The 27,563-nt window shown below is 33.0% G+C and overlaps 1 protein-coding gene across 3 annotated transcripts in view; it reads left to right on the forward strand.

The window, feature by feature from the left end:
- The window catches only part of STXBP5 (syntaxin binding protein 5), a 185,799-nt gene extending 158,676 nt beyond the window's left edge, over positions 1-27,123 (forward strand). For all 3 annotated transcript variants that reach the window (XM_054493506.2, XM_054493507.2, XM_054493508.2), the window contains 5 exons: positions 2,261-2,630; positions 2,926-3,091; positions 12,736-12,847; positions 21,755-21,975; positions 23,702-27,123. In XM_054493506.2, coding sequence (XP_054349481.2) covers positions 2,261-2,630; positions 2,926-3,091; positions 12,736-12,847; positions 21,755-21,975; positions 23,702-23,743 — 911 coding nt within the window. In that variant the 3' untranslated portion in view covers positions 23,744-27,123. The remainder of the gene's footprint in view (positions 1-2,260; positions 2,631-2,925; positions 3,092-12,735; positions 12,848-21,754; positions 21,976-23,701) is intronic.
- The last annotated feature ends 440 nt before the right edge of the window (positions 27,124-27,563 follow it).

The following is a 27,563-nucleotide window of genomic DNA, read 5'->3' on the forward strand; positions in this document are numbered from 1 at the left end:
TCTTACTAATCTCAGTTCTTATTAGTAAATATGTGTATAGGAATAAAATAAACTGGAAAGTTGAAAATCAAAATGTTAACCGGAGTTGTCACTGGTAAGTAGGATTTGGGGTCATTTTTATTTTCATTTTTTTACTGATTTGTAGTTTCTAAATTTTCTACAGCAAATATACACCAATTTGTAATAAGAAAAAAATGTTTCCAATAAATGAAAATGACTGAGCGGGATTAAATATAGATAATTTACTGTTAACTACACAAAAAGTAATATACTTTCCAACTTGCAATAAATCAAATGAGCTGTAAAGTGAATACAAAAATAACTTTCATATGTAAGAGAGAAACTTAGTTTCTTCTCGATGGAATCTTTGAGGTTTGTTTTTAATAAGATGCCTATTTAAAAATATATCAGTGACACTCATGTCATCTGTGTTGGATCCCTGAGAAGAAAGAGATGTTTTCAAGCTGATGGGTTTCTGTGCTTCAGAGCCTAAAGTGGTCTACTTCGTATGCTGTTATTTTTTCTTTTCTTCAAGAGGAAGATTCAACAGTTAACCACTACTCTATTGGGAAACATGCTAAAGTCCCATCAACTATAGGACAAGCATACATTTAACGGTTATTTTAGGCCAGTTTTTTAAAAAATCCACATACTAGAACAATATATGTGCTATAAACAATTCCCAAATTAGCATGAATAATTCAGCTGACCTCATCAAAACTTTAAAGGCAGAAGGACTCTTTGGGTGGACCAGAATAAAAAAGAAGAGATCTTGAAAGAAAAGCTAGCTTTATAATATGTTTTGAGATAATAATTAAAACTGTAAGGTTATAACTGTCTTGTGTTTCGAAGTTTTCTACCAAGCTGCTTAAAATAGTGAAATTATCTGCTCGCCAAACTTGGATGTAGAGTAGGGTTACTAGATTTAGCAAATAAAAATATAGGATGCCCAGTCAAATTTTAATTGATATAACAAATACTTTAATATAAGTGTGTCTCATTGGACAGATAAGTAGCATTTGGGACACACTTATACTAAAAAGTATTCATTGTTTATCTGAAATTCAAATTGAAATATGTGCTCTATTGTATTCTGCAGCCTTACTATTGATAAAACATAAATGCAAGAGGAAAGGAAAGAATATTTTTTCTTCTAAAACGTTTTGAGAAAATATCAGGAACTCTTTTTCTTAGAAATAAAAGAAAATAATATGTGGAAAAAATACTGCAAGCTATAAAACCTTATATAAATTTAAAACAAAATATGAAAAATCTTTAAGAACTGAATGCTAACTCAGTTATCTACCCTCCCTTCCATTCTATTAATGTTGTCACTTAGTTTACTCAGAAGTGAGCATAAAGCATATTTGTACATTATCAAGGATATAGGGGGAAAGGGTACCATTAATTGAAGCAAGTCAAAAAATGTAACCCCTACATTAAGATGATAAACTGACCAAAATAATGCCTTAAGTATATCTGACAGTTGTTGTAAATCATTTAAGAGGAATTATGATTTTAGAGGTAATGGTTAGAAATGTGTGGATTTTTTTTCATTGGCCATCTAGGTCAGTACTGTCTATTAGAAATGCAATGCAAAGCCACATAAATAATTTTAAATGTTCTAGTAGTCACATTAACAAAGTAAAAAACAGGTGAAATTAATTTTAATAACATTTTATTTAGCCCACTGTGTCCCAAATATTGTCATTTTGGCATGTAATTATTAAAAGTGATTGAGGTGTTTTACATTGAACTTTTTGGAGTGCTAAAGTCTTCAGATGGGGCATGTGCTTGAGTCTCACCATGCACTACAGTTGTTCACACACTTTGGACAAGGCGCATTCCCAGTGCTCTGCAGCCACATGTGGCTCCACACTGTCCGCTCCAGTGCTGTCCACTTGCTCTCCTGCTGACTGGTAGTGCACTTACTGGGTATAAGAGAAAACAGTTCCAGATACTCCAGCATGTCGTTTGTTTATTCATTTAAAGATCAGATACGTGTTTGCAAAATTTATCATATGTAATTAAATTGTGAGTGATCTTAGTGGCATTTATCTGTTTGGAGCATGTAAGTTGACATCTTTTTCCAGACTCATAAATACCATGCTTAAAGTCTGAATCCTGTCAATGAGCTAGTGTTCAGTTCAATATGAGTTCAGCATATATTTGAGTATCTACTGTATGTCAAAGTTAGAATAAACGTGTTTACTCTGTTGATTAAAATATTTCAGTTATTTACTAGACTTCTATATTTTAGGTACTATATTGAGGTTAAAAGGTGCAATCTTGAGAATGGCATTTCTGGATACCACAGGCTGCTTAATACCACCTGCGTATGAACCCTGGAGAGAGCACAATGTTCCTGAAGAAAAAGATGAAAAGGAGAAATTGAAAAAACGGCGGCCTGTCTCAGTATCCCCCTCCTCTTCTCAGGAAATTAGTGAAAACCAGTATGCAGTGATATGTTCTGAAAAGCAAGCAAAAGTAATCTCACTGCCAACCCAGAACTGTGCTTATAAGCAAAATATTACAGAGACCTCGTTTGTGCTTCGTGGAGATATTGTAGCATTGAGTAACAGTATCTGCCTTGCTTGTTTCTGTGCCAATGGACATATAATGACTTTTAGGTAAGAGTTAGATATGTTTTAAAACACAGATATAGCATTTCCTCCCTCAAACTATACTACAGAATTGTTTAAAAGAAATGCTTTTTTTGTGTGTATAGTCTTATACTCTGAGAATTTATTTTTATTCTGTTAATAGTGAGCAAGTATATGAGAGTATAAACCATTTTTTATCTCCCACTCAAGTATACAAACTAAATCATAAGATTTATAAGGTCTCTGCCATTTTTAACAATGATAGTGTGTTCAAGACCAAAACCTACCTTATTATTAACAAGTTTTTAATTTTTTTCTCAAGTTTGCCAAGTTTAAGACCTCTGTTGGATGTGTATTACTTGCCCCTTACCAATATGCGGATAGCCAGAACGTTCTGCTTTACCAACAATGGACAAGCATTATACCTTGTTTCACCTACAGAAATCCAGAGACTTACTTATAGTCAAGAGACCTGTGAAAATCTTCAGGTAATTAATAAAAATATTACTGTAATTTCTTCAGAGGTAAAGTATTCTCTGAGGGCCTGTATACTGTCTGCCCCTTATTCTCATAGAAGTATACAAGTGAGCCTGCTTGGGAAAATCCAGACTGTTGAATTAGACTTTCAGAGCACATGCTTTGAGACTCCCATGATTAAAACTGTCTTCTTCAGACATCTGCTATAAGCAACTTCATCTTACTAATCCATATCTGTCTTTCCAGTGATGGCAGAGAAATATGAACTGGTGCATACATTTTATACCTACTCTCTACATAGAATAAATATCTATTATACACACACACAGTCCTTTTTAAAGAAGTGTGTTAATGTGAAAATAAATGAGTCTATTTTGGGGCAAATTTTGTAATCTCAACTCCTATTCACAAGGATATTTACACAGAAGAAACAAATGTTATTTGGTAGTTTTCCTCTAGTATTTTGGTTGTTCTGTTTTTGAGAGACTATATACAAATTCTTTATATACAGAAATGTGTCCTTTTTTAAGTATTTGAGTGCTGTATTCGAAATGATCAGTTTAGCTTTACCTTCCAAAGTAAAAGTGCTCTGGAAATATTGAGCTAAAATATTGATTGATATTTGATATTTAGAGGAAAGTACTATCTAGAGGAACTTTATAATGAAAGTTTTTGCAATTATTTAGCCCTATTTTACATATTTGCAAATTTGAATTTGTGGCTTATTATTTTTAGAACATGAGCTTTAGAGTCAAGAAGGCTGAATTCAAGTCCATCTTGCTAACTATACAATTATGTAATCATAGACAAGTTACTCAGTGACTCTAAGCATCATCTTTAAAATTAGCATAGAAGTGGTATCTCAGAGGATATGATATGGATTAAAGGAGACAGTGAATGTAATGTGCTTAGCATAGTGCCCCTGGTACAAAGGGTGCTTAATAAATGTCAGATGTTGCCCTCATTGTGTTATTATTTCAGTAAGCTATACTATACTGGAAACCTAGTCCTGAGTAGTATTGTAAACTTTGAGAGTAAAACAAAATTACATATCTGACATTAGATTTAAATTCCCATTTATGTTTGGGTGAAAGTTATTTTTCAAAGATTCCTAAGTTTCTGAAGTAAAATTTTGTTTTCTGTTGGAAGGATGAACCTTAAAATTTTCCTTTTAGCATTTCCTTTCACTAGCAAAATGTTATGTTAAGAAATAATATAGACAATTGAATATTAATTCATTTCCATCTGAAATGTGGTCTTAATTCAACTACTTGAAAATTTAAACTTCATTACTTTTCTGGGACTAATTTATTCTATCCTTTAGTTGGTGTTTTCTTTAATTCTTAAGTTAATAGCAGCCATAGTTTACTCATTTATGTTTAAATGAAATAGTCTTTTAGTAGTAAACTATATTTTAAACTATCTGCTATGTGCCTTCATCATACAGAGATAAACAAAAAATGGACTATCTTAAAGGAATTTGTGATAAAATGTTGTCTTTGGGCAATATTGACATGTTATTTACCTTTGTATTTTTAGTACCCGGAAATAATGCCTTGGTAAAAATCTGTTGAAAACTATGATGAACTTGATAAACACTATACCTTGGTTCCCTGAGTAGTACCCTTTTACATTGCGCATTCCTTTAACTTTAGCCCAAAATAAAGAAGATGCCTACAAATATTTATGGAGTTTCCAGCCGAGATGGAATAATAGGAACCAGATTAACCCTCCTTCCTGAAACAACGTAAAAAAAAGCAGACAGAACTCTTGAAACAATGGTTTTCAAATTACTGGACATCTGGCAATGAAGGAAAGTAATTTCTGACAGATAGGAATCAAAGAAGGTGTCCCAGCTTTAATGCCTTAATAGAGTGTTCAGGACATGGCACAGGGTGAAGGTACTAAGTTAAAGCCTGGCAGACTTCCCAAGTTGAAGAGGCAGGAACAAGAGTTTGGGAACACCAGGTAAATTTGAGAGAAAAGAGCTACAAAGAGAAAGAACCCTGGAGATGTGCAGAGTCCCCCAGAGTATACCATACGTGCTATTCAGCACATACACGTGACTAAGCTTTCAGAGCAGAAAAAGAACCATCTGAAAGGAATAGAGGATTTGTAGAAACCATTCCAGGAACAGTGCTTGTTCCCAACAACCAGACTGGAGAAACCCATAATTTGTGTGGATATTAGTTTCCTGAGGCCACAAACTTGGTGGCTAAAACCAGTAGAAAGTTACTTGCTCATACTTGCAGAAGCCAGAAGTCCACAATCAGTTTAACTGAGGCAAAATCAATGTGCTAGCAGGGTCTTGCTCCCTCCAGAGGCTCTAAAAGATAATTATTTATTGCCCCTTCTTAGTTTCTAGGAGCTGCTGGTATTCCTTGACATTGGGCCACATCACTGGAATCTCTGCCTTTATGGCTGCATTACCTTCTCTTCTGTGTGTCAAATCTTTCTCTACCTCTCTCTCTTAAAAAGACACTTGTAATTGGATTATAACCCATTCAGTAGTCCAGAATAATTTCCCCAGAGCAAGATACTTACTCACATCTGCATAGACTCCTTTTCCTTGCCGGGTAATATTTGTCGGTCCAGAGATTAGGACCTGATATCCTTGGATGGTCCATTATCAGCCACTACTCCAGACATGCCTAACAAATCGCAAAAGCAAGAATCAAAAGGATGAAATGTTTTCTGTCAGAATGAAATTCAAGAAAACTTAAAGGAAATAAAAACTATTTAGCACCCATTGAGGTAAAAATCGCAATGTCTGGTATCCAGTCAGTTACCAGGCATGCAAAGAGACAGAAAAAGATGAGTCATCATGAGAACAATCAGTAGAAAGCAAACCAGAACTGACATGCATACCAGAATTGGCACACAAAAGGATATTAAAACAATAACAACTGCGTTCCATATGTTCAAAAAGTTAGAAACATGAAAGATACAAAAATAAAATCAAACTTCTAAAGATGAGAAACTATAGTGTTTGAGGTGAAAAATATGCTAGATGGCATTAACAGCAGATTTGACATTACTGAAGAAAAGATGGTGAACTTGAAAGCGTAGCAACAGAAAAAAATAACAGTGTTTGAACTTGGCAAACTTATAGCACTGAAACACCTATATTAGGAAAGAAGGAGGTCTCAATGCAATGATGTCAACTTTCACTTTAAGGAACTGAGAAAAGGCCAGGTGCGGTGGCTCACGCCTGTAATCCCAGCACTTTGGGAGGCCGAGGCGGGTGGATCACAAGGTCAGGAGATCGAGACCATCCTGGCTAACACAGTGAAACCCCGTCTCTACTAAAAATACAAAAAATTAGCCGGGCATGGTAGCGGGCGCCTGTAGTCCCAGCTACTCAGGAGGCTGAGGCAGGAGAATGGTGTGAACCCGGGAGGCGAAGCTTGCAGCCACTGCACTCCAGCCTGGGTGACAAAGAGAGACTCCGTCTCAAAAAAAAAACTGAGAAAAGCAAATTAAACCCAAAGTAAACACAAGAAAAAAAAAATAGACATCCAAGTGGAAAACAAAGAAACAATAGAAAAACATCAATGAAACCAAAACTAATAAAATTAATCTCAAGCCATATGAAGAAAGAAGTTACAAATTACTAATATCAGTGGTAAGAGAAGTCTCCATTACTATATATTCTATAGATATGAAATGGATAAAAAGGGAATATTATGAACAAGTTTATGCCAAAAATATTCAAAACCTTAGATGAAATGTACAAATTTCTTTAACGACATTACTAAGTCTCACTGAAGAAAAAATAGATAACCTAAATAGTCCTGTATCTATTAAAGAAATTGAAATAGAGGTTAGGAACCTTGGACCAAGAAACTTCCAGACCTAGATGGCTTCAGTGATGAGCTCTATCAACATTTCAGGAAGAAATAACACCAGTTCACAAACTTCCAAAAACTGAATTAGGATTGCTTCCCAGCTTATTCTATGAAGGAAGCATTAACCTGATACCAAAATTAGACCAAGTCATTATAAGAAAAGAAAACTATGTATAAACCAATATCTCTCACAAATATAAAAGCAAAATTTGTAAAAAAAAAAAAAAATTTTTTTTGCAAATTGAATTCAGCCATATATCAAAGGGATAATACATTATGACCAAGTGAGACCTAATCCCAGGAAAGTAGGATTGACCTAACATTTGAAAATCAGTCAGTGTGATCCACCTTGTTAAAAAGCTTTAAAAAGAGCAGTTGACAAAATTTAACAAATATTCCTGATTTTTAAAAATCTCTACAAACAGGCAATAGAAGAAAACTTAAGGAACATGTAAGAAAAACCCACATCTCAAATAATATTTAGTGATGAAATACTTAATTCTTTCTCCCTGAAATCAGCAATTACAGAAGAATGTTCACTCTCACCACTTATATTCAGTATTGTAATATAAGGTTCTAACCAGTGCACTCAGGCAAGGAAAAGAAAAGGAAAGGGGCTGTCTTTATTCACAATGACATGATCACCAGTATAGGAAATCTAATAAAATCTACCATAAAGGTTACTAGAATTAATCAGTGTGTTTGGCAAGGATGTAGGATATGAGATAAATATACAAAAATAATTTTATTTCTATATATTAGCGATGAACATTTGGAAATTGATATTTTTAAAAAACCATACCATCTATAATAGCAACAAAAATATGAAATACTTTGGGAGAAATCTAACGGAAAATGAAAGATCTCTACACTGAAAAACTATAAAATATTAATAAAAAATTTTTTAAAGTCTTAAAAATTTTAAAAATTTTAAAAATTTTTTAGAAATTTTAAAAATTTTAAAAATTTTTTAGAAATTTTAAAAATTTTAAAAATTTTTTAGAAATTTTAAAAATTTTAAAAATTTTTTAGAAATTTTAAAAATTTTAAAAATTTTTTAGAAATTTTTGTAGGAATTGACAAATTTATCCTAAAATTCATACGTAAATGCAAGAGAACTAAAATACACAAAACAGCTCTGAAAAAAATGGAAGGGCTAACACTACCTTATTTCAAGATTATTATAAAGCTGCAGTAATTAGTAGAGAATGGTATTTTTGGCATCAAGATGAATGGATCGGAATAGAATATGCAGAAATAAACACATACATGGACAACTGGTTTTTTTAAGGAAGGAAGGCACAAGGCAATGCAATGGAGAAAAGATTGCCCTTTCAACAAGTAGTGCTGGAACTATTGGATATTAAAATGCAAAAAAAATGAGCTTTGATCCACGCTTCACACCATATACCAAAATTTATCCAAAATGTATTATGGACCTACATGGAAAACCAAAAACTACAAAATTTCTAGAAAAAACTTAAGAAAACATCTGTTACCTTATTTTGGGAAAAGATTTATTAGCCATGACACCAAAAGCAACATCCATAAAAGAACAAATTGATAACTTCAACAAAACTTAAAATTTCTACTCTTCAAAAGACACTTTTGAAAATGAAAAGACAACTTGTAGATGGGAAGCAAATCTGGGCAAAACATATATCTAATAAAGGACTTGTCTCTAGAATATATGAATGACCCTTAAAACTCACCAGAAGGAAGAGAAACAACCCAATAAAAACATAGACAAAATATTCAAAAGGAAAGCTCACCGTGAAAAGATTCTCAACAGTATTTATCATTAGAGAACTGCAAATTAAAACCACAGTGAGATACCATTAAACACCTTTGAGAGTGGTTGAAATTAAAAAGAATACCATGCCAAGTTTTGGCAAGGATATAGACGAACTACAACTCCATACAATGCTGATGGGAATGTAAAAAAAAATATAACCACTTCGGAAGACAGTTCTGGAGTTTTCTAAAAAGTTAACATTCATGAACCAAAGACCCAGCCACTTTACTCTTTATTTTTAATTAAAAGAAAAGGAAATTTATATTCATAGCTGCTTTATTTATAATAGCCAAAAACTAGAAACCACCCAGATGTCCTCAACAGATGAGTGGAAAAACAAATTGCAGTTTATCATACAGTAGAATTCTAGTCAGCAATACAAAGGAGTAAACGATACAATCAGCAACATCAGTGAATCTCGGAATAATTATGCTTAATGAAAGGAGCCAAGAAAAAGAGTACATGTTGTTCTATTTATATAAAAACTCAAGAAAATACAAATTATAGTGAAAGAAAGCAGATCAGCAGTAACTTGGATATGGGGGGTAAAGAAGAAATGAGAGAAGGTCGTACAAAGGAGCAGAAGGAAACTTGAGAGTGATGGATATATTCACAGTGTTGATTGTGGTGATGGTTTCATGCATATATGCATATGTCGAAACTCACCAAATTGTACACCTCAAATATATGCCAGTTTTTGTATGTCGATTATACTTCAGTAAAGCTGTTTAAAAGATTAATGGACTCAGGACTTTTAATTGTCATTGACAGGCAATTAGTCAATGGTATGTTTATAGATTGAAATACTTAAGTTTCTTTTTACAGTATTATTCTTAACTATACCATAGTGAAAAACACAAAGATAACATAATAAACTATTTTTTTCAAATGGACTGTTTATATTCATTTGTGAACCCTAACCAAAATTTGCTGTAATCGTAGAGGTGGAGCATACCAATTAATTCAGTGTAAAACAATTAAGTAAGTAACTTTGGTAAGCACCTCAGGATTATAATTTATAAACAAAACCCCAAGTAATCACTGTAAACAACTGATGACAGTTGAACTGTTTGGATTCTCATATATGTTGTGTATTCAGTATGAAGTTTATTGCTGTGTGTTTATCCTGGAGATATTTATTTTTTCAGACTCAACACTCTTACAATATAAAGTTTTCTTAAAATGATTAAAATCAGTGATTATTTGATTCACTGTAAAGGACTTTGTAGTGGCATCTAATGTATGGATAACCAAAGCCCATACATTGACCCATTCATGAAATTAGTCCTAAATTTTACCATTCTAACCTTGTTAGCTCACATGCAAGACAAATGATATGCAAGAGTCTAAAATCAGACAAGTATATTTATTTCCGAATATTTATATTTTAGAAGAGTAAGTCCAATATCTTGTTTCAGAAGTACTGTCTACTATGACTAGATGTAGCAAGATCACAGAAATTACAAATCTGTTTTAGATTTCACCAGCATTTACTAGCATTAACATGAATCATTCTAAATAGTAGATTTACTTATAATCAAAATCCTTATTTAAATAGAAGTGAAAAAATACCTATATATATTATTTTATGTATTTTCCCAAAACCTTTATATTAAGACTGCAGATAATCTAGACTCGAAGAAACATTGAGTTTTCAACTCTCTTTAAAGATGTCTGTTCATAATATTAACCTGTAGATAAATGACTTGTGTATTTTCTAATTGGTTTCATCTCTATGTGATAGATTTTTCTACTTCTGTACATACACTATTGATGTCTACTCTTGGCACTTTATATGCTCATTATCTTTAATCCTAGTATAACGTTCCTGAGAGGCAGTTATCATTATCTCCCCCTTTTAAAGTTGAAGAAGCCATTTCTTTGATAGACTAATTTGACTAAGAGTCTTCTGCTACTAAAAGGCAGAAATTGAGAATCAAATCCAGGTCCATCTGGTTCCAAAGTTTATACTCATTCTACTACAGAGAATATAATGAGTTTAATCTGGTGTTTTTATATTTCTTACTTTACCCTTGTAAAACTGTAAGCTCATTAAACATCAAATAAGAAATGCAAACTGTAATTCTAAAAATGAGGTAAAATTTTTTAAAAAGCATACCTTTAAACTATCGCTGTTGATATGTCATATTCCTCTTTTGATTTAGCATGAGACACCCAAATGATAGCTGTGTTGCTGTTATTGATTTTTTTTACGTTGTAACAATTTAATACATATAGTTTAAATTAGGATCTGTGAAATACGGTTTTTAAAAGATTTAAAATATGCCTAAAATTGCCTTTGTTATAGAGTTTAATATAAATTCAATATAATAATAGATATCAGTATATTCTATAGTAGGTTTTAACAAGTTTGATTTATTGAATTCAGAAAGTGTTTTATTCCAGGTTTACTACACTTTATAGCAATCCAGAGGAAAGAAAATAAAAACGTAAGGGCTTCAGTCCACTTCAGTCTTATAAATAAAACTGTTGTGTAATGTTAATAGTTATCTCCTCCCATTTGCAATCTGGGTGGAGGGATAATGTTAATATGGATATGTCTAAAAGAAAATCTGAACATCCTTTACCAGCCTTCTTAGCCCAGCCCCAAGGAAGAAACCCTGAAAAATACATACTTTTATTCCAACTATAATGATGTAAAAATACCAGAGTATAGCAGAACTCCTATATAAATGTTACTACCATCCTTTTCTTTTCTTTTCTTTTTTTTTTTTTTTTTTTTGAGACAGATTCTTTCGCCCAGGCTGGAGTGCAGCGGTGCAATCTTGGCCCACTGCAACTTCCGCCTCCTGGGTTCAAGCGATTCTCCTGCCTCAGCCTCCTAAGTAGCTGGGATTACAGGTGCAGGCCACCACGCCTTGCTAATTTTTGTATTTTTAGTAGAGACAGGGTTTCACCATGTTGGTCAGGCTGGTCTCAAACTCCTGACCTCATGATCTGCCCACCTCGGCCTCCTAAAGTGCTGGGATTACAGGCGTGAGCCACCGTGCCCAGTCACTACCATCCTTGTCTTAAAAAAACTCTTCTTTCCTCTTTTTGTATTGTCAACAAAACCAGTAATGTGTCAGCAATCTTTTCTCCTTTTACCATTTCTGCACTCTAAAAAATATTGACAGTAATTTCAGAAAAATCTGATGATATACAAGGAAGAGTTCCCATCTCTGCCAGATTTCTGAAATTCCAGGTGTATGTTGGCATAATTCTCTTCCTAGCATGTGTTTATGAGAAAAGAAGTTGGTGCCTAATTATAAATTTTCTGACTCAGCTAAAAGTTATAATTCCAAAACTACATATCATCATTATTGCACTGGACTTTTATACTTGCTGTTAAAAATTTTCTTCTTTCTGGCCGGGCATGGTGGCTCACACCTGTACAGCACTTTGGGAGGCCCAGGCGGGTGGATCACTTGAGGCCAGGAGTTCAAGACCAGCCTGGCCAACATGGCACAAAACCTGTCTCTACAAAATACAATAATTACCCAGGCATGGTGGCATGTGCCTGTAATCCCAGCTACTCAGTGGCTGAGACACAAGAATCACTTGAACCCCAGAGGCAGAAGCTGCAAGTGAGCCAAGATCGCACCACTGCACTCCAACCTGGGTGATAGAGTAAGACTGTCTCAAAAAAAAAAAAAAAAAAAAAAAAAAACTTCTTTCTAATGTAATTATTAATCCTATTATCAATTCATGAGTTATAAGAAAATTTTATCTTAAAGATTAGAATCTCCTGACACTCTTAAGCAAAAATACTGTTTGCCTAAAATGCAAACAAAGGGGCAAGCAGCAGATAAGTCATATTTTAGTTTTAGAAACTTACTGTTTGAATAAATCAGCATGTTCTGTATCTGATTATAGGACATGTGCTCATTAATTGTGAATCTCAGCAGGTAATGTTCTGAGCTTAAGTTAAAGAGTTTATAGTGATACTTTTGTTCATTATAGTTTAGTTTCCCTGAAATTTCAACAGTGACAATTTGTTTTGATTTTAAAGGAAATGTTGGGTGAACTCTTCACTCCTGTAGAAACACCTGAAGCACCAAACAGGGGATTCTTTAAAGGCTTATTTGGAGGTGGTGCACAGTCTCTTGACAGAGAAGAACTATGTAAGTTGATTTATTTAATTCGGATAATATATCTATAAAACAGAAACAAGCCATACAAAAATTTTTTTATACCTGTAAATTATGTTCACTTTTTTCTCTTTGTCACAATTACTATTTCCATGTTTTAACAAAATACATAAAATTATTTTCTGTTATTCTATCCCAAATCAGGGAAATACTTTACTCAAGGAAATATCAAAATCAGAATAACTTTTGATTACTAAAAAGTAGTATTCAAACTTTAAGTAAATAATGTAGGAAGTACTTACTTTATTTTCATTAAATGTGATGTTATTTTAATGCTATGATTTTCTTTAACTGATAACCTTAACTTTGAAAAAGTTTTTACTTTAACATTTAATCTGTCTTTCAAAACCTCTTCATCATAAGATAAACCTTCTGGTTCATTTAGTACCTTCCATGTAGTTGATACAAGTAAATAGTTTGTCCTTGAATGAAGTAATGAAATCAGTGAATGCTTGACCTTTCTTATAAATGGCAGCTATTATCTATCCTTTGATTTTTTTCTGTTTTTCTAAAATATTTAGAATTGTTGTTTCATGTTTGTTTGACTAATGGAAAAACTGTAACATTAAATAGCAGTAAGTAGCAGTGCAATGAAATTTTTTTAAACTTACCCAAATGATTGGTCTATAGTTTATTTCAGTTTAAAAAATGAAGAATGTTCAAGTCAGTGGGGACTGATAATTTGGGATAAAAGTCTTACTGAGGAAAATTTATAACATTATATAAAACTCAGAAAACGTATTTCTAAAATTTGTTAAAGACATCAAAGAAGTAATCGTGTAGTAAGGAGTTTTCAAGAACAGTATCCATGGGGAAAGAAGCCCAGAGCAGAGAGCCTGACAACTTGGGGCACTTTGACTCTGCAGTACTTTGCTAATGAGGCTGAGGTACTAAGCTGTGCTAGGGCTAGCAAGATGGGCTCCCCAACCTGGCAAGAGTGGGGACCCTAAAATAACTCCTGCTATTTGCAAAGACACCAAAGGGCTATAATTTAAGAGTAAGGGTGAACTGGGAATAAACTACCCACCTCCCCCCACCACACACACACATGACTTTCAGCTCAGCTTCAAATATCTGGGTGGCCTGTAAAATCTTCAGTGCTAATTGTTAATTAAGATTTTTCCAGACTGCTAGAGTCCCTAGCTCCTGGCAGAAGCAAATGAAAAAATGATCTCAGAAAGAATATAGTGTATTCCAAGTCCTCAAATTATCTCTACAAATAATTTTTCAAATATGTAGTCATAGATAACCAGGAATATAGATGACTGGAAACCAGTCATAGATAACCAGGAACATTAGGAATCAACAGCATGATTAATAAAACAGAAAAGGCGGAAGGCTAGGTACTTCACATATTGGAATTATCAGACACAGACTATAAAATAATTACTTGTAATTATTGTGTTCAAGAGGCTAAATATCATGCCTGAACATTGTATCAGGTAACTGAAAACTGTAAAAGTCAATAGCAGTAGATGTGAAAAAACCCAGAATGAAATTCTAGACCTGAAATACTCAAAAACTAGAATTAAAAACCCAATAGATAGGTTTAACTACAAATTAGACAAAAGTGAAGAAAGAATTATGTAACTTAAAGATACATTAGGAGAAGTCATCCAAAATGCAGCACAAAGAAACAAACAAAATAAAACATGTAGGAGAGGATTAAAAAAAGAAGTTGCTGTGAGAAGATCTAACATAAGTTTAGACCTTCCCAAGAAGGAAATAGGAAGGACTGCAAAGAATACTTATATATAAATATAAATATATATATAAAGAAATAAGTCGGAAGACTTTTTAGAATTGATACAGTGATCCAAAAATTTGAGAAGCGTAATTAATTCCAATGATGTTTTTAAAAAATTTCAATTAACTAATCTCATTAAAATATAGTACACCAGAGACAAAGAGAAAATCTTTAATGTGGCTAGAGAAAAATTATAGATATTTTTTAACAAATAGAGACTGATACATGACTTCTCAACAGCCAAAGATGGTAAGATGATCTTCTGTATATTGACAGGAAATTATATTGATTATATTTAATCCATAATTCTATACGCAAAAATTCTTTAAGAATGAGACATTTTTAGACAAATAAGTAAACCTTGCCGTCACACTAAAGGGAATTCTAAAGGGTCCATCAGATAGAAGGAAAATAATCTTGGATGGGATGTCACAGACACACAGTGATTTGGAACGAAAGTGATATGTGCATAAATATAATTAATATAATGTTTATGAACTGCAAAATAAAGGTGTATGGCATGTGTATACACACATACACAGACAATAACATAGCCCAAAATATGTCATAACATTAAGGAGTTTAAAAATAGTAAGTGGATTTAAGGTGATCTGAGATTCTTGAATTTTTTGGGAAACTTGTAAAAAGTATTCATTGGCATTGGTAAGTTAAGGACACATGTAATTTATAGGATAACCTGTAAAACTTAGAAAAATAGAACATAACTTCCAGATGAATAGCAGATAAATCACAGTCATTCCGAAACAAAGCAAAAAGAGAGAGAATACAAAACAGGTGGGATAAACAGATAGTACATAAAGCATGGTAGATTTAACTTTAATATAAATAATGGTAATAAATGTAGGCAGAATAAATGTTTCAGCTAAAAGACAAAAATGGTTAGACTGAATTTGAAAAGAAAAGGCCAGCGCCGAGTCTCACACCTGTAATCCCAGCACTTTGGAAAGCTTAGCCAGGAGGGTTGCTGGAGACCAGGAGTTCGAGACCAGCCTGGGCAATATAACAAGACCCTGTCTCTACAGAAAATTTAAAAATTTAGTGGTAGTATGCACCCATAGACCCACTTACTCATGAAGATGAGGCAGGAACATCACTTGAGCCCAGGAGTTTGAGGCTATGATGAGCCATGATTACACTACTGTCATCCCAGCCTGAGTGACAGAGCAAGACCCTGTCTCTAAAAATACATTAATTAATTAATTAAACAGAAATGTACATTGTTTATAGGGGACATATATAAAACATAAGGACACAAAAAGGTGAAATTTAAAAAGATGGAAAAGCATGATCACAAATGAATCAGCTGGTACAACTATATTAATATAAGAAAAATTAGACATTAAGGCATTATTTGAATGTACCTACCATTTTGACTTCAAAATATATAAAAACAAATATTGACATAGTTAATAGAAGAGACAGTTTCTCAATCATCATAAGAAGTTCTAAATATAGATTTAATAATAAGCAGTTAATAAATTTCAAAGAGTTAAAATAACTTTAGTGTATACAATTTGATCACAGTGCAGTTATGCTTGTAATCAATAACAAAGATAAGTTTAAATCCTCATGTTTGAAAACAGAAATATACTTACCTTTGGATAACCCTTGTGTCAAAGAATTTATGACCATTGGTATGCAACTAAAGTAATCCTTAAGAGTGAAATTTTTAATCTTAAATATGTATTAGTATTTGAAAAAGAAAACATGAAAATGAGTGAACTCAGCATTCATCTCAAAAAGTTAGAAAAACATCAAAATAAACCAAATAAAAAAGATTAAGGTGTTAATGAAATAGTAAAATACAATCAAAAAATTAACAGAGCTGTCTTAGTTCAGGCTGCTATATCAAAATACCATAGACTGGGTAGCTTTTAAACAACAGAAGCTTATTTCTTACAGCTCTGGAGGTTGGAAGTTTGAGATCAGGGTGCCAGCAGGATTGAGTTGTTTGGGGACCCTGTTCCTGGCTTACAGACAGCCTTCTGGCTGCATTCTCACCTGGGAGAAAGAGAGCAAGCTACCTCTCTGGGCTCTTTTCAAGGGCTGTAATCCCATTGATGAGGACAATACCCTTTTTACCTCCCAAAGGCCCCCACTTCTGACATTACATTAGGGAAGGATTAGATTTCAACATATGACTGGGGGGGAGGGGGCGGGGGACACAACTGTTGAGTGTATAACAAAAGCCAAAGTTGATTCTCTAAGAGTCTAATAAAAATGATAAACCTCTTGTGAAATGAAGCACGAAAAAAGAAATGCACAAGTAGATGCTATTAGGAATGGAAAAAAAAAAGGAATAACACTGAAGTTAAAAATAAGAGAATGTAATGTATAACTTTATTTTTGAAGGAATTGTTTTATCAATTATAACAACGAAAGTGGACAAAAAGATAAAAATTCTAATAGTACTGTAACTATCAGACATTGAAGCCATCATTTTAAACTTTTCTACAAGTAAACTTCTGGTACAAATTGGGCTTCACTAATATTTCTTCTAAATATTTAGGGAAAAAATAATTCAACTCTCACACAAACTCTTCCAAAAGATAGGAAACAATAGGTACACTCATCAACTCATTTTGTGTGGCTAACACAACCTTGATACCAAAAACCAAAATAGTATTAGAAAGGAAAAAAACAAAGACAAATATCATTGATAGATAGAAAATCTGAAATGAAATATTAAGATAGCAAATAATATGTAATAAAGATAATATACCAAGACCAAGGAATAAATCAACCAAAGTTGATTTATCATTTAAAAAAAAAAAAAATTCTTATCCATTCCTGATAGACTCCTAGAAACTAAATTGCAAATGTCACACTTAATGCAGGAACATTAAATGATATTAAAAATTTTTCCTTTGAAATTAGGAATGACACATAGTGCCCACTATTAACACATACATTCAGCATTCTTTTCAAGTCCCTAGAGGGTGTGGAAAGGGAAGAAAAAATGAAGTACTATAATACGAAACAGAAAACAAAACAGTCATTTGCAAATGATTGATATGATGACATATTTAGAAGAACCAAAAGAATCTATAGCTAAATTGTTAGAAATAACAGAGGTTACCCAACTTAATAGATGTAATCATATACAGAAATAAAATTTAATTTATATTAACAATAATAAAAAATGAAAAATTTTAAATTACTATTTGTATAGTTTTCTGTTACTGCTATAACAAATTACCACAAAATTACTAGCTTAAAAGAACCCAAATTTATTACCTTATAATTCCATAGGTTAGAAATCAACACAGATCTTATGGGTGTTCCCATGGCTGTGTTTCTTGTTGGAAGTTTCAGGAGAGAATCCATTTCCTTGCCTTTTTTAGCTTCTAGAGTCCATCCACATTCCTTGGCTTCTGGTCCCATTGTCAGTATTCAAGGCCAACAACCTTGCATATCTCTATTTTTCTGAAGCCGCATCTCTGTCTGCCCACAGCTGGAAAAAAAAAAAAAACTCTTCGCTTTTAAAGACCCATGTGATTAGGTTAGGCTTACCTAAATAATGCAGGATGAACTCTATGTCTGGGTCCTTAGTCACATCTGCAAAGATCCTTTTCCTATATAAGGTGACATATTCACAGGTTCCAGGGATTAGAATGTAGCCATCTATGGGGGAAGGGGGACATTACTCTGCTTATCACCCATAGTATTTCTTTTAATTCAGTATCTAGAAATAAATCTTAAGAGAACATGTTCAGAATCTCCATGGGGAAAGTAGAAAATTGGAAAAATTTGTTGAGAGAAGTTAAAGAAGATTCAAACAAATTGATGAGTATACCATGATCATGGAATAGAAGATTCAATAAAAGATACCAATTCTCTCAAAACTGATGTCTGTATGTATATATACACATATACACTTAATGTAGTTCTAATCAAAATCCTTCCAAAAATGTATAGCTAATTCTAAATTTTATATGCATATTCAAAGAGCTCTTACCGCTTCTATTTTACATAGGAATGGAGGCTCTAGCCAGGGAAATTAGGCAAGAAAAGCAAGTAAAAGACATGCAAATTGGAATGGAAGAAGTAAAACTCTCTCTATTTGCAGATGTAATCTTATCTATAGAAAATCCTAAGGAATCCACACGAAACTAATTATAGCTAATAAACAGTTTTAGCAAGGTTTCAGGATACAAGATCAATATAGAAAATGAATTGCATTTCTATACACAAGCAATGAGTAATTCAAAAATGAAATTAAGAAAACAGTTTCATTTATAGCAGTATCAAAAAATAAGCCACTTAGACATAATTTAACCAAAGAAGTATAAGACATGTACAATAAAAACTTCAAAATATCATTTTAAGAAACTAAGATGTAAGTCAGTGGACCCACATCTCATGTTCATGGATTAGAAGACTTAACATTATTAAGATGGCAGTATCCACAAATTGATCTACACATTTAACACAATTCATATCAAAATCACAACATTTTTTTTCAGAAAGCAGTAAGCTGTTCTTAAAATTCAAATGAAAATAGAATTCAAAATAGCCACATACACACACACACACACACACACACACTCTCAAATATTGAAAAAGAAAAAAGCTGGAGGGACTCAAACATTTCAGTTTCAAAACTTACTACAAAGCTATAGTCATCAAGACAGTGTGTTACTGGCATAAAGATACATAGAATTGAGACTCCAGAAATAAGCTTATACATTTATGGTCAATTGGTTTTTTTTTACAAGGACGCCAAGAAAATTATGTGGCCAAAGAATGGTCTTTTCAATAAGTGATGTTGGAATAAGTAGATATTCATCTGCAAAAAAAAAAAAAAAAAAAAAAAAGATGTTGGGCCCCAGCTTCACACCACACACAAAAATTAACTCAAAATGGCTCAAAGACCTCAATATAAGAGCTAAAACTATAATACTCTTAGAAGAAAACAGGTATAAATTTGTGTAACCTTGGATTAGGCAGTGGTTTCTAAGATATGACACCTAAATCACAAGCAACCAAAGGAAAAAAAAGATTGATTGGAACTTATCAAAATTTAAAACGTTGTGCTTCAAAGAATACTAATGAGAAAGTGAAAAGATGATCCAAAGAATGGGATGAAATATTTGCAAATCACATATCTGATATCAGATTACATCTAGTGTCCATAATATATTAAGAACTCTTAAAACTCAATAATAGAAGACAAATAGACTGATTTTTAGGTGGATCTGTGTATTAGTCTATTCTCATGCTGCTAATAAAGACATACCCAAGACTGGGTAATTTATAAAGAAAAAGACATTTAATGAACTCACAGTTGCATATGGCTGGCAAGGCCTCACAATCATGGCGGAAGGCCAAGGAGGAGCAAAAGCACATCTTACATGGCAGCAGGCAAGAGAGCATATGCAGGGCAACTGCCCTTTATAAAGCGTCAGATCTGATCTTGTGAGACTTACTCTCATGAGAACAGCACAGGAAAACCTGCCCCCGTGATTCAGTTACCTCCCACTGGGTCTTTTCCATGACACTTGAGGATTATGGGAGCTACAATTCAAGATGAGATTTGGGTGGGGACACAGCCAAACCATATCAACCTCAATAGATATTTATCCAAAGAAAATATGCAAATGACAAATGAGTGCATGAAAAGATCTTCAACATCATTTGTCGTTAGGGAAATACAAGTCAAATCCACAATGTGGTACTACTTCACACTTACTAGGATGGATGTCATCAAAAAGATTCACAATAACAAATGTTGGCAAGGATGTAGAGATATTGGAACCCTCATATATATTATTGGTTGAAATGTAAAATGGTGCACCCTCTTTGGAAAACTGATGGTTCCTCAAAAAATTAAACATACAGTTATCACATCACCCAGCTATTCTATGCCTAGTCATATACCCAGGAAAATTGAAAACATGCATTTACCCAAACATTTGTATAAGTGTTCATAGTAGCTTTATTCATAATAGCCAAAAAGTGGAAACAACCCAGATGTCCATCAGGTGATGAATGAATAAGCAAAATACACCTTATCCATAAAATGATACGTTATGCATCCATAATAAGGGATGAAGTACTGATGCATCCTACAACATCAATAACCTTTGACATTACTCTCAGTGAAAGAAGCCAGCTACAAAAGACCACCTATTGTATGAATCCATTTAAATGAAATACTCAGAATAGGCAAATTTATGGAAACAGAGAGTAGATTAGTGATTGCCAAGAACTGCAAAGAGTGGGAATGGCAGGTGACTGCTAACAGGCATGGAGCTTCTTCTGCAGTGATGAGATGCTCTGGTATTCATTAGTAGTGGTGGTGATTCACATCCTTACGAATAAAGTACAAATCACCAATGTATTCACTTTAAAGGAGCAAATGTTGTGGTATATGAGTTATATTTAAAGAAAAAGGAAAGAAAGAAATGTAAGCTGAGGAACCAGGAAACTTGAGATCAGGCTTTAAAGAATTTAAGACTTTTGCAGTGATCTAAGTGTTAGGTAAAAACATCTGGATATCAAAGGGAAAGAAAACTGGATCGCAAGGTCTTTTGATGGAAAAATGTGATCCATTTGGTAAGTGACAAGATAAATGGAGAAAAGGAAAAGAATATAGCATGCCTACAATTTTTGGAGACTGAAATAGACTACTGAATAAAATTCTTCATTTATCTTTACTTCTGAGCCTAAGCACAGTATATTTTTAAGTAAGAGGAAGTGTGGAGTAAATAAACATCATCAAATCTGTATATTTAAATTTAAATCTGTATATTTGAAGCTAAATATCTTTTGTTTTTTGCACAAAAGAGCAGTTTTTGCCATTATATAATTGGTAACATATACCTTTGTTTCATTAAATATTTACCAGCTCCTTTTTTGTATAAGTCTTGTTGTATGAACTAGTATAAAATATTTAATGTACATTGTGTTTTTGCATGTTTGAAAAAGTATCTAAAAATTATTAAACCAATCATAACAAAAGAAAGCATGTATTAAGCATATTTCACTTTATAATTTTATTTCAATTATATTACCACTCAATCCAAAAATTGTATTTTAATGTAGTAGGATTTTATATTAGTAAAATGTTCATGTTTTGAGTTACTCTTTCATTTATCAAATGTGTTCAGTTGGAGAATCGTCCTCGGGAAAGGCTTCAAGGAGCCTTGCACAGCATATTCCTGGCCCTGGTGGCATTGAAGGTGTGAAAGGGGCAGCATCTGGAGTTGTTGGTGAATTAGCACGAGCCAGGCTGGCACTAGATGAAAGAGGACAGAAACTTGGCGATCTGGAAGAAAGAACTGCAGCCATGTTATCAAGTGCAGAGTCATTTTCTAAACATGCTCATGAGGTACGACTCCCAAACAGATATTTGAACAAAAAGCTCTAGGTAAAACAAGTGTGAATGTTATTTTATTTTTATAGCTATTGTATTTCTACACCCATGAATTTGCATATATTCATTGTACAATTGCAAGTCCCTGATTTTTGCCACCAGAGGGAACCATTACAGGAATGTATCTCCAATAGCCTTTGGTTTCTTACTATAAGATTATAAATTTTGAGGGAATCTGCCCACCTTCAGGCTTTTGGTAAGCGAAGCTAGCAGCTTTGCAACTATTTCTTAAGGAATGCAATACCAATGTTAATTTCTCTTAATGCCTCAGAGTCTACTACCACTTTGTCCTAGAGAAAGAAATAATTTGCCTCCTTGAGTTTTCCAGGTAGATATAAATAACTAAAATTGACAAACCTTTTTATTTAAATAAACAATACTAAGTCCGCGTTGTGGACCAATTCATATGGAGGAGTAGAGAGGTGCATTTTGCAATGGTGGACCTAGGAAGTCATGATAGAGCTCAGAAACACATGCTGTAAAGTAGGGATCCCTGACTGGTCCCCTTACACCACATCGTGCTCTTAAAAAGCTGAATTTAAAAGCCTTTACGGGAAATACACATTTTTTATTTTGACACACAGGCCTGCCTTTCCTTGATGCTTTACACTAGGTTACTTCACACATCTAGTTCCTAGGCTGGCCCTGGAGGACATTTTGAATTTGTCTGAAGAAACAATTTTAAGGTTGTTTTTATATTTGAGCACCCAATCTGTAGTGGTAGCTCTTTTTTAAATTTTTCAACCAAAAGTCATTTCCTCCTTGCTCAAAAATGTGGAAACCTAGAATGCATGAAGAGGTAACTTGACCTGGAAGATACTTGTAGATCTAGGGCTTCAGAGAGGTTCAGAGATCCTTTATGATTACTTGTGCTATACCCAGGCACCTCAGATACAGGCTTGTGGTGGTCAATCTAGGTCGGGATTTTTGTGGTCATAACCCTACACCCGATTGTATGATCTCTACAGCATGTAGCACTTTAGTCAATTTCGGAATATATTCACACTCTGAATATTTAGGAAAGAGCTTAATCTCACACTGATAACTTTCCCTTCTACCAGTTGTTCTTGAGCCATATTTCAGAGTCTTAAGGAAGACAGTACATTGAGGTGGTTACAATCACAGGTTCTTGAATTAGACTGCATGGGCACAAATTCCAGTTTCACTACTGCATTACCTTGGGCCACCCCTAGAAGCTTCCGTTTCATTTATTAAATGGGAAGAAAAACAGTGCGTAGCCCAAGAATGGTTGTGACTGAAACCAAGTAGGGAAAGTGTGTCATGCAGTGTCTGGCTCAGAGTAGGTGCTCAGTAAATTTGAGACGGCAGGAGGAGTAGCATTTTCAACCTTTATTTCCCCAGTTCTTCAAGCATTATTTTTAATTCATAGTACAACATAAAAATTATCTTACTTTTATATTACTAGCTTAGGTCACCAAATTATGTCACATTTCTAAGAAATCTGTGGAACTTCTAGGCTAGTTCTTAATGGATATCGTATTTTTTCCTCCAAATAGAATAGTTCTTACTGCTGTCAGTAAGTTGATTTGAAGTAAGCAATATAGTAGCACTACAGAATATTGCAGAATGACATAATGTTTTGGAAAAATATAGAAATCATTTATAAATGTTATTGTTCCAGCATTTTAAAAACATGTTTTTCTTTTTTTTCCCCCTTTAGATTATGTTGAAATACAAAGATAAGAAGTGGTACCAGTTCTGACAACCAGAATCCAATAAGTCCAACTTCAGCCAGAAGGAAAAAAGTTTTCCATTTTTATTACATTCTTTAGAAAAGTTAACGTTAAAGGGATGTTCGTCACTGAATACTGTTCTTTCCTAGCACAATCATGCACTGTTTTACCTCAGTCATGTGGCTTTAACTGAGGAGTGTTCACACGCACTCGAAATGGAGTATATGGTGTGTGCCAGTTATGAGTTGACGATTTGGGAATTAAACAGGTCACACGTGACAGATGAAGAAACCAAGGGGGCTGCTGAGGAGACCTGGTGCAGGGACTAATCCTGGATCATTCCTGTATTAAACTTTCATATGCCAAAAGGGCTTGTGCCATTTTATCTGCCATCAGTGTTTGACCTGTTTGGGGCAGAGGCAATAAGTCAGAAGTCTTGAAGCTGAAATAGTTATACATGTGTCATTGGACTGGATTATAAACAGCTGTCTTGGACTTTCCCTCTCTTAACACTGACTGGTCATCAGTATCATTAGTGAAAAAGAAACAAACTGTTTGTTATCATCTCTTTAGACAGATAAGCTGAATGGTGGGCTTTAAATAATAAAAACATACACATAGTTGACTTGTGTATGAGCTACTCTTGGATTCTTGTTATTACAGACTTGTATTTAGTTCATATTTTGTCAAAAGCAAAACAAGAAGATACATCACTTTTCATTGAAAAGAAAAGTGTAGAGCATGACTGAATTGCTCATCATTCTGGGAGTTTCCATGTAGTGGCTATGCAGTGTGGAAAGTGAGAAAAACCTCCATTGTGGTGAGGAGAATACTTCAATGTCCCTTGTCCTTGTTCTCATTAAGTCAGCTAAAGGTGGATTTGACCAAAATAATACTGGTTAAATTTGTAGAAATGTTGAAATTGGCTATGTTTTTAATTTTGCTTGAATTTTTATAAAATGTTTAACCAAATGTACCTTTGCATTCTTTAATTAAAATTGCTTAAAAAAAACTTTCATTATTTCAGTAAAATGCTCAGCTCCCTTTTTAAAATGCCCTTTATTTGCTAACTGTTCCAATACACTCAGGTGATGAGCCAATTAAATCTTAGTGCACATGCTATCGCATGGAAAATTACAAGCATCTGTTGTCAATAATTATCTATATAAGAATTTAGTCTGATGACCTACAAAATGTTTTCTGTAGAAATATACTATAAATCTGTACATATCCTTTCAAGGTTTTAAAAAGCCAAAAAGAAAGGAAAATATGTACACTGTGATAACTAAATTATTTCTGTATTGGAATATAATACAATTCGAGACCAGCAATGGACAATGAATGATTGTTTCATAGAATAGCATTACGGGCAGGAAAGAAACCACCTAGTAGATCTAGAAGTAAGCAGTCTCAGAATACAGACTAATCTGAGATTATTATTGATTGTTGTTAAAGCAACCCAGCAGAAGCAAAATGGAAGCATTAAAGTTAATGTTAATGAAATTTAAATATTGTCTTCTATAAAAAATTCCTTTAAATTATTTTGTTTTTTCATTAAGAGATAATCAGAACACAAATTGATAGTAAACAGGATGGTTGTTTTTCTATTCCATATGATCATTAAAGGAATACGTAGGACATCTTAACTTTTTCGTACAGTCTGTTATGCATATTTTCCTCCACTCTTCATTAATAAAGCTTTTATGTTTACATTTTATAACATGCACTACTAGATACAAAAGTTTACATCAAAGTTTAGTTTAAATATCATTTGGTAGGGACTAAAGGTGTGTGATAGAGATAATTGATCAAGCCAAAAGAAATATTTTTTAAATAAGCCCTTTTCAAAAGTTTTTGAATTTATAGAAAGCATCAATGAATAATGTATTTCTGTTTAGTTAATGTCAGCTGCCTGAACATTCAGCAGTTTATAAATTGCTTAATTTGTGTTATCTATTATCCAATAAACCCATAGTTCCATGATATGTCACAGGAAGTGTTAGGTCCTATTTTAAAGGTACAGTTTTGTGAATGTCATCAATAAAATCAACAGTTATGGATTTGAAGAAGTTGAGAAAGCATTATGTAGATTAATATACTGGTTCCCTATCTATGTGGAAGGTCATATTAGCTGCAATTATTTAATTTGCTGTGTTATTTTGTGTTATATAACACAAATATATTTGTATATTAACTTCATTTTTACTGTCATTTTTCCTGTTGTATACAAAATGAACTAATCTTGTAATTATTTTCAAATATAGAAGTATATACATTTACCTTAGATGGATTTCCAAGATTTTGTAAGAAAATCTTAAATCAGTGTTTTGAGTTATTTAATTTTTAAATTAATCTACAAATTATGCACAACAAACTAGAGACTCAGTTAGGATTAGAAAGCTTAAAGTATGTTTGAGTGTAGGAAATAAGCTTCTCAGAGTTATACTTGATTCTGTCTGTAGATAAGAGACAGTCTACAGTAATAACTAACCCAGGGAATTTACTGTAATTTGAGAGGTAACATGTTTATTTTTTTTCTTTTTAAATACAGAAAGTAATAGTCACCAGCAAGCCACGATTTCAGGAAAACTGACCAAAAAAAAAAGTCAAAATAGAAAATATCAGAAAAATGAAAGATTTTTGTGTGCCCTCTCCATATCCTCATTGTTTTGTTGCATTTGTCCTTGACTCTAAAATCATTGAAGTATTCATGATTAGTAGTTTGTAAGTAGGAAGTGGTTTTTCTGTATGTACCATATATCCAGTTCATTTCAGTTTTGAAACTAAAATCCATATGTATTTGCTGAGAAAGTTATTTGAAATCTTATAGTCTGACCAATTCTGTACATTACATCCATTTGAAGTTTTGCATCATCTTAACACTTTTGCTTTGCATTTCAATTGTACAAAGTGTTTCCAAAAAAATGGTTATAGATTCGACTGAGCTATTACTAACTTCTCCATTTGATTTTTTATGGATGTGAAAAATGCTGCTACTTGTCTATGTTATTATGTGTAAGTATATTACAATTTAATTAAGTACAGTAGTTTAAAGAACGAAGCAATTTTTTTTTTTTTTTGGCTTAGGACTTCTTAATTGTAGGTTCCTCTGAAGCTATTTCATGTAGATATGTGAGTGTTTTAAACAAGTCTGAAAGTGTTACATACTTTTAGGTTACAGGGGTGCTGGGGAGACAGCTGAGGAGAGGAAGAATATGTGGAAGACACCATGGAGTTCAAAGTTTTACCCTGAGTTCTATCTTCCATATATGTTTTGCTTAAGGCATTTCTCATGTGATATTAGAAAAGCTATATCCAAAGGTAAATTTTTTGTGGCAAAGATTTATTTTACACTTTAACTTTTGGGATTTTATTTGTTTCAGCAAAATAAAGAGCACTGGACTTTAAACTTGAATTTTTTCTCACTTTTTTAGGTAATGAAAACTTTTTATTATCATTTAATCCACATTGCTCAGTTTAAACCAAGTGATACATGTGTATAAAACATACCAAAATCATGAATATGCTGCTAGCTGTACCTTAAATAAACTGATCAGTTTTAAAACCTTTAATAGGGTTTTATATAGATTTAAAAAATAGTAAAATAATCTGCTGTATGTTTCAGTGTTCTTGGTCTTAAATTATTGCAACACTTTCAGATTTGTTTTAAGATCATACAGTAACATGTTATATTTATACATACTGCTAGAAAATATACTTTTAGTTTTAAAATGGAATTTTTATAAATGTACTTTAATTTTAAAAATGGTGAACTTGTTAAGTTTAAGTCAAAGTACTTAAAAAGTATGTATATTATCCATACAAAAAGTTATGTTTTACGCTTATAAT

Source organism: Pongo pygmaeus, chromosome 5, assembly GCF_028885625.2.
Source record: "Pongo pygmaeus isolate AG05252 chromosome 5, NHGRI_mPonPyg2-v2.0_pri, whole genome shotgun sequence".
In the NCBI taxonomy this organism is placed as follows: Eukaryota; Metazoa; Chordata; class Mammalia; order Primates; family Hominidae; genus Pongo; species Pongo pygmaeus.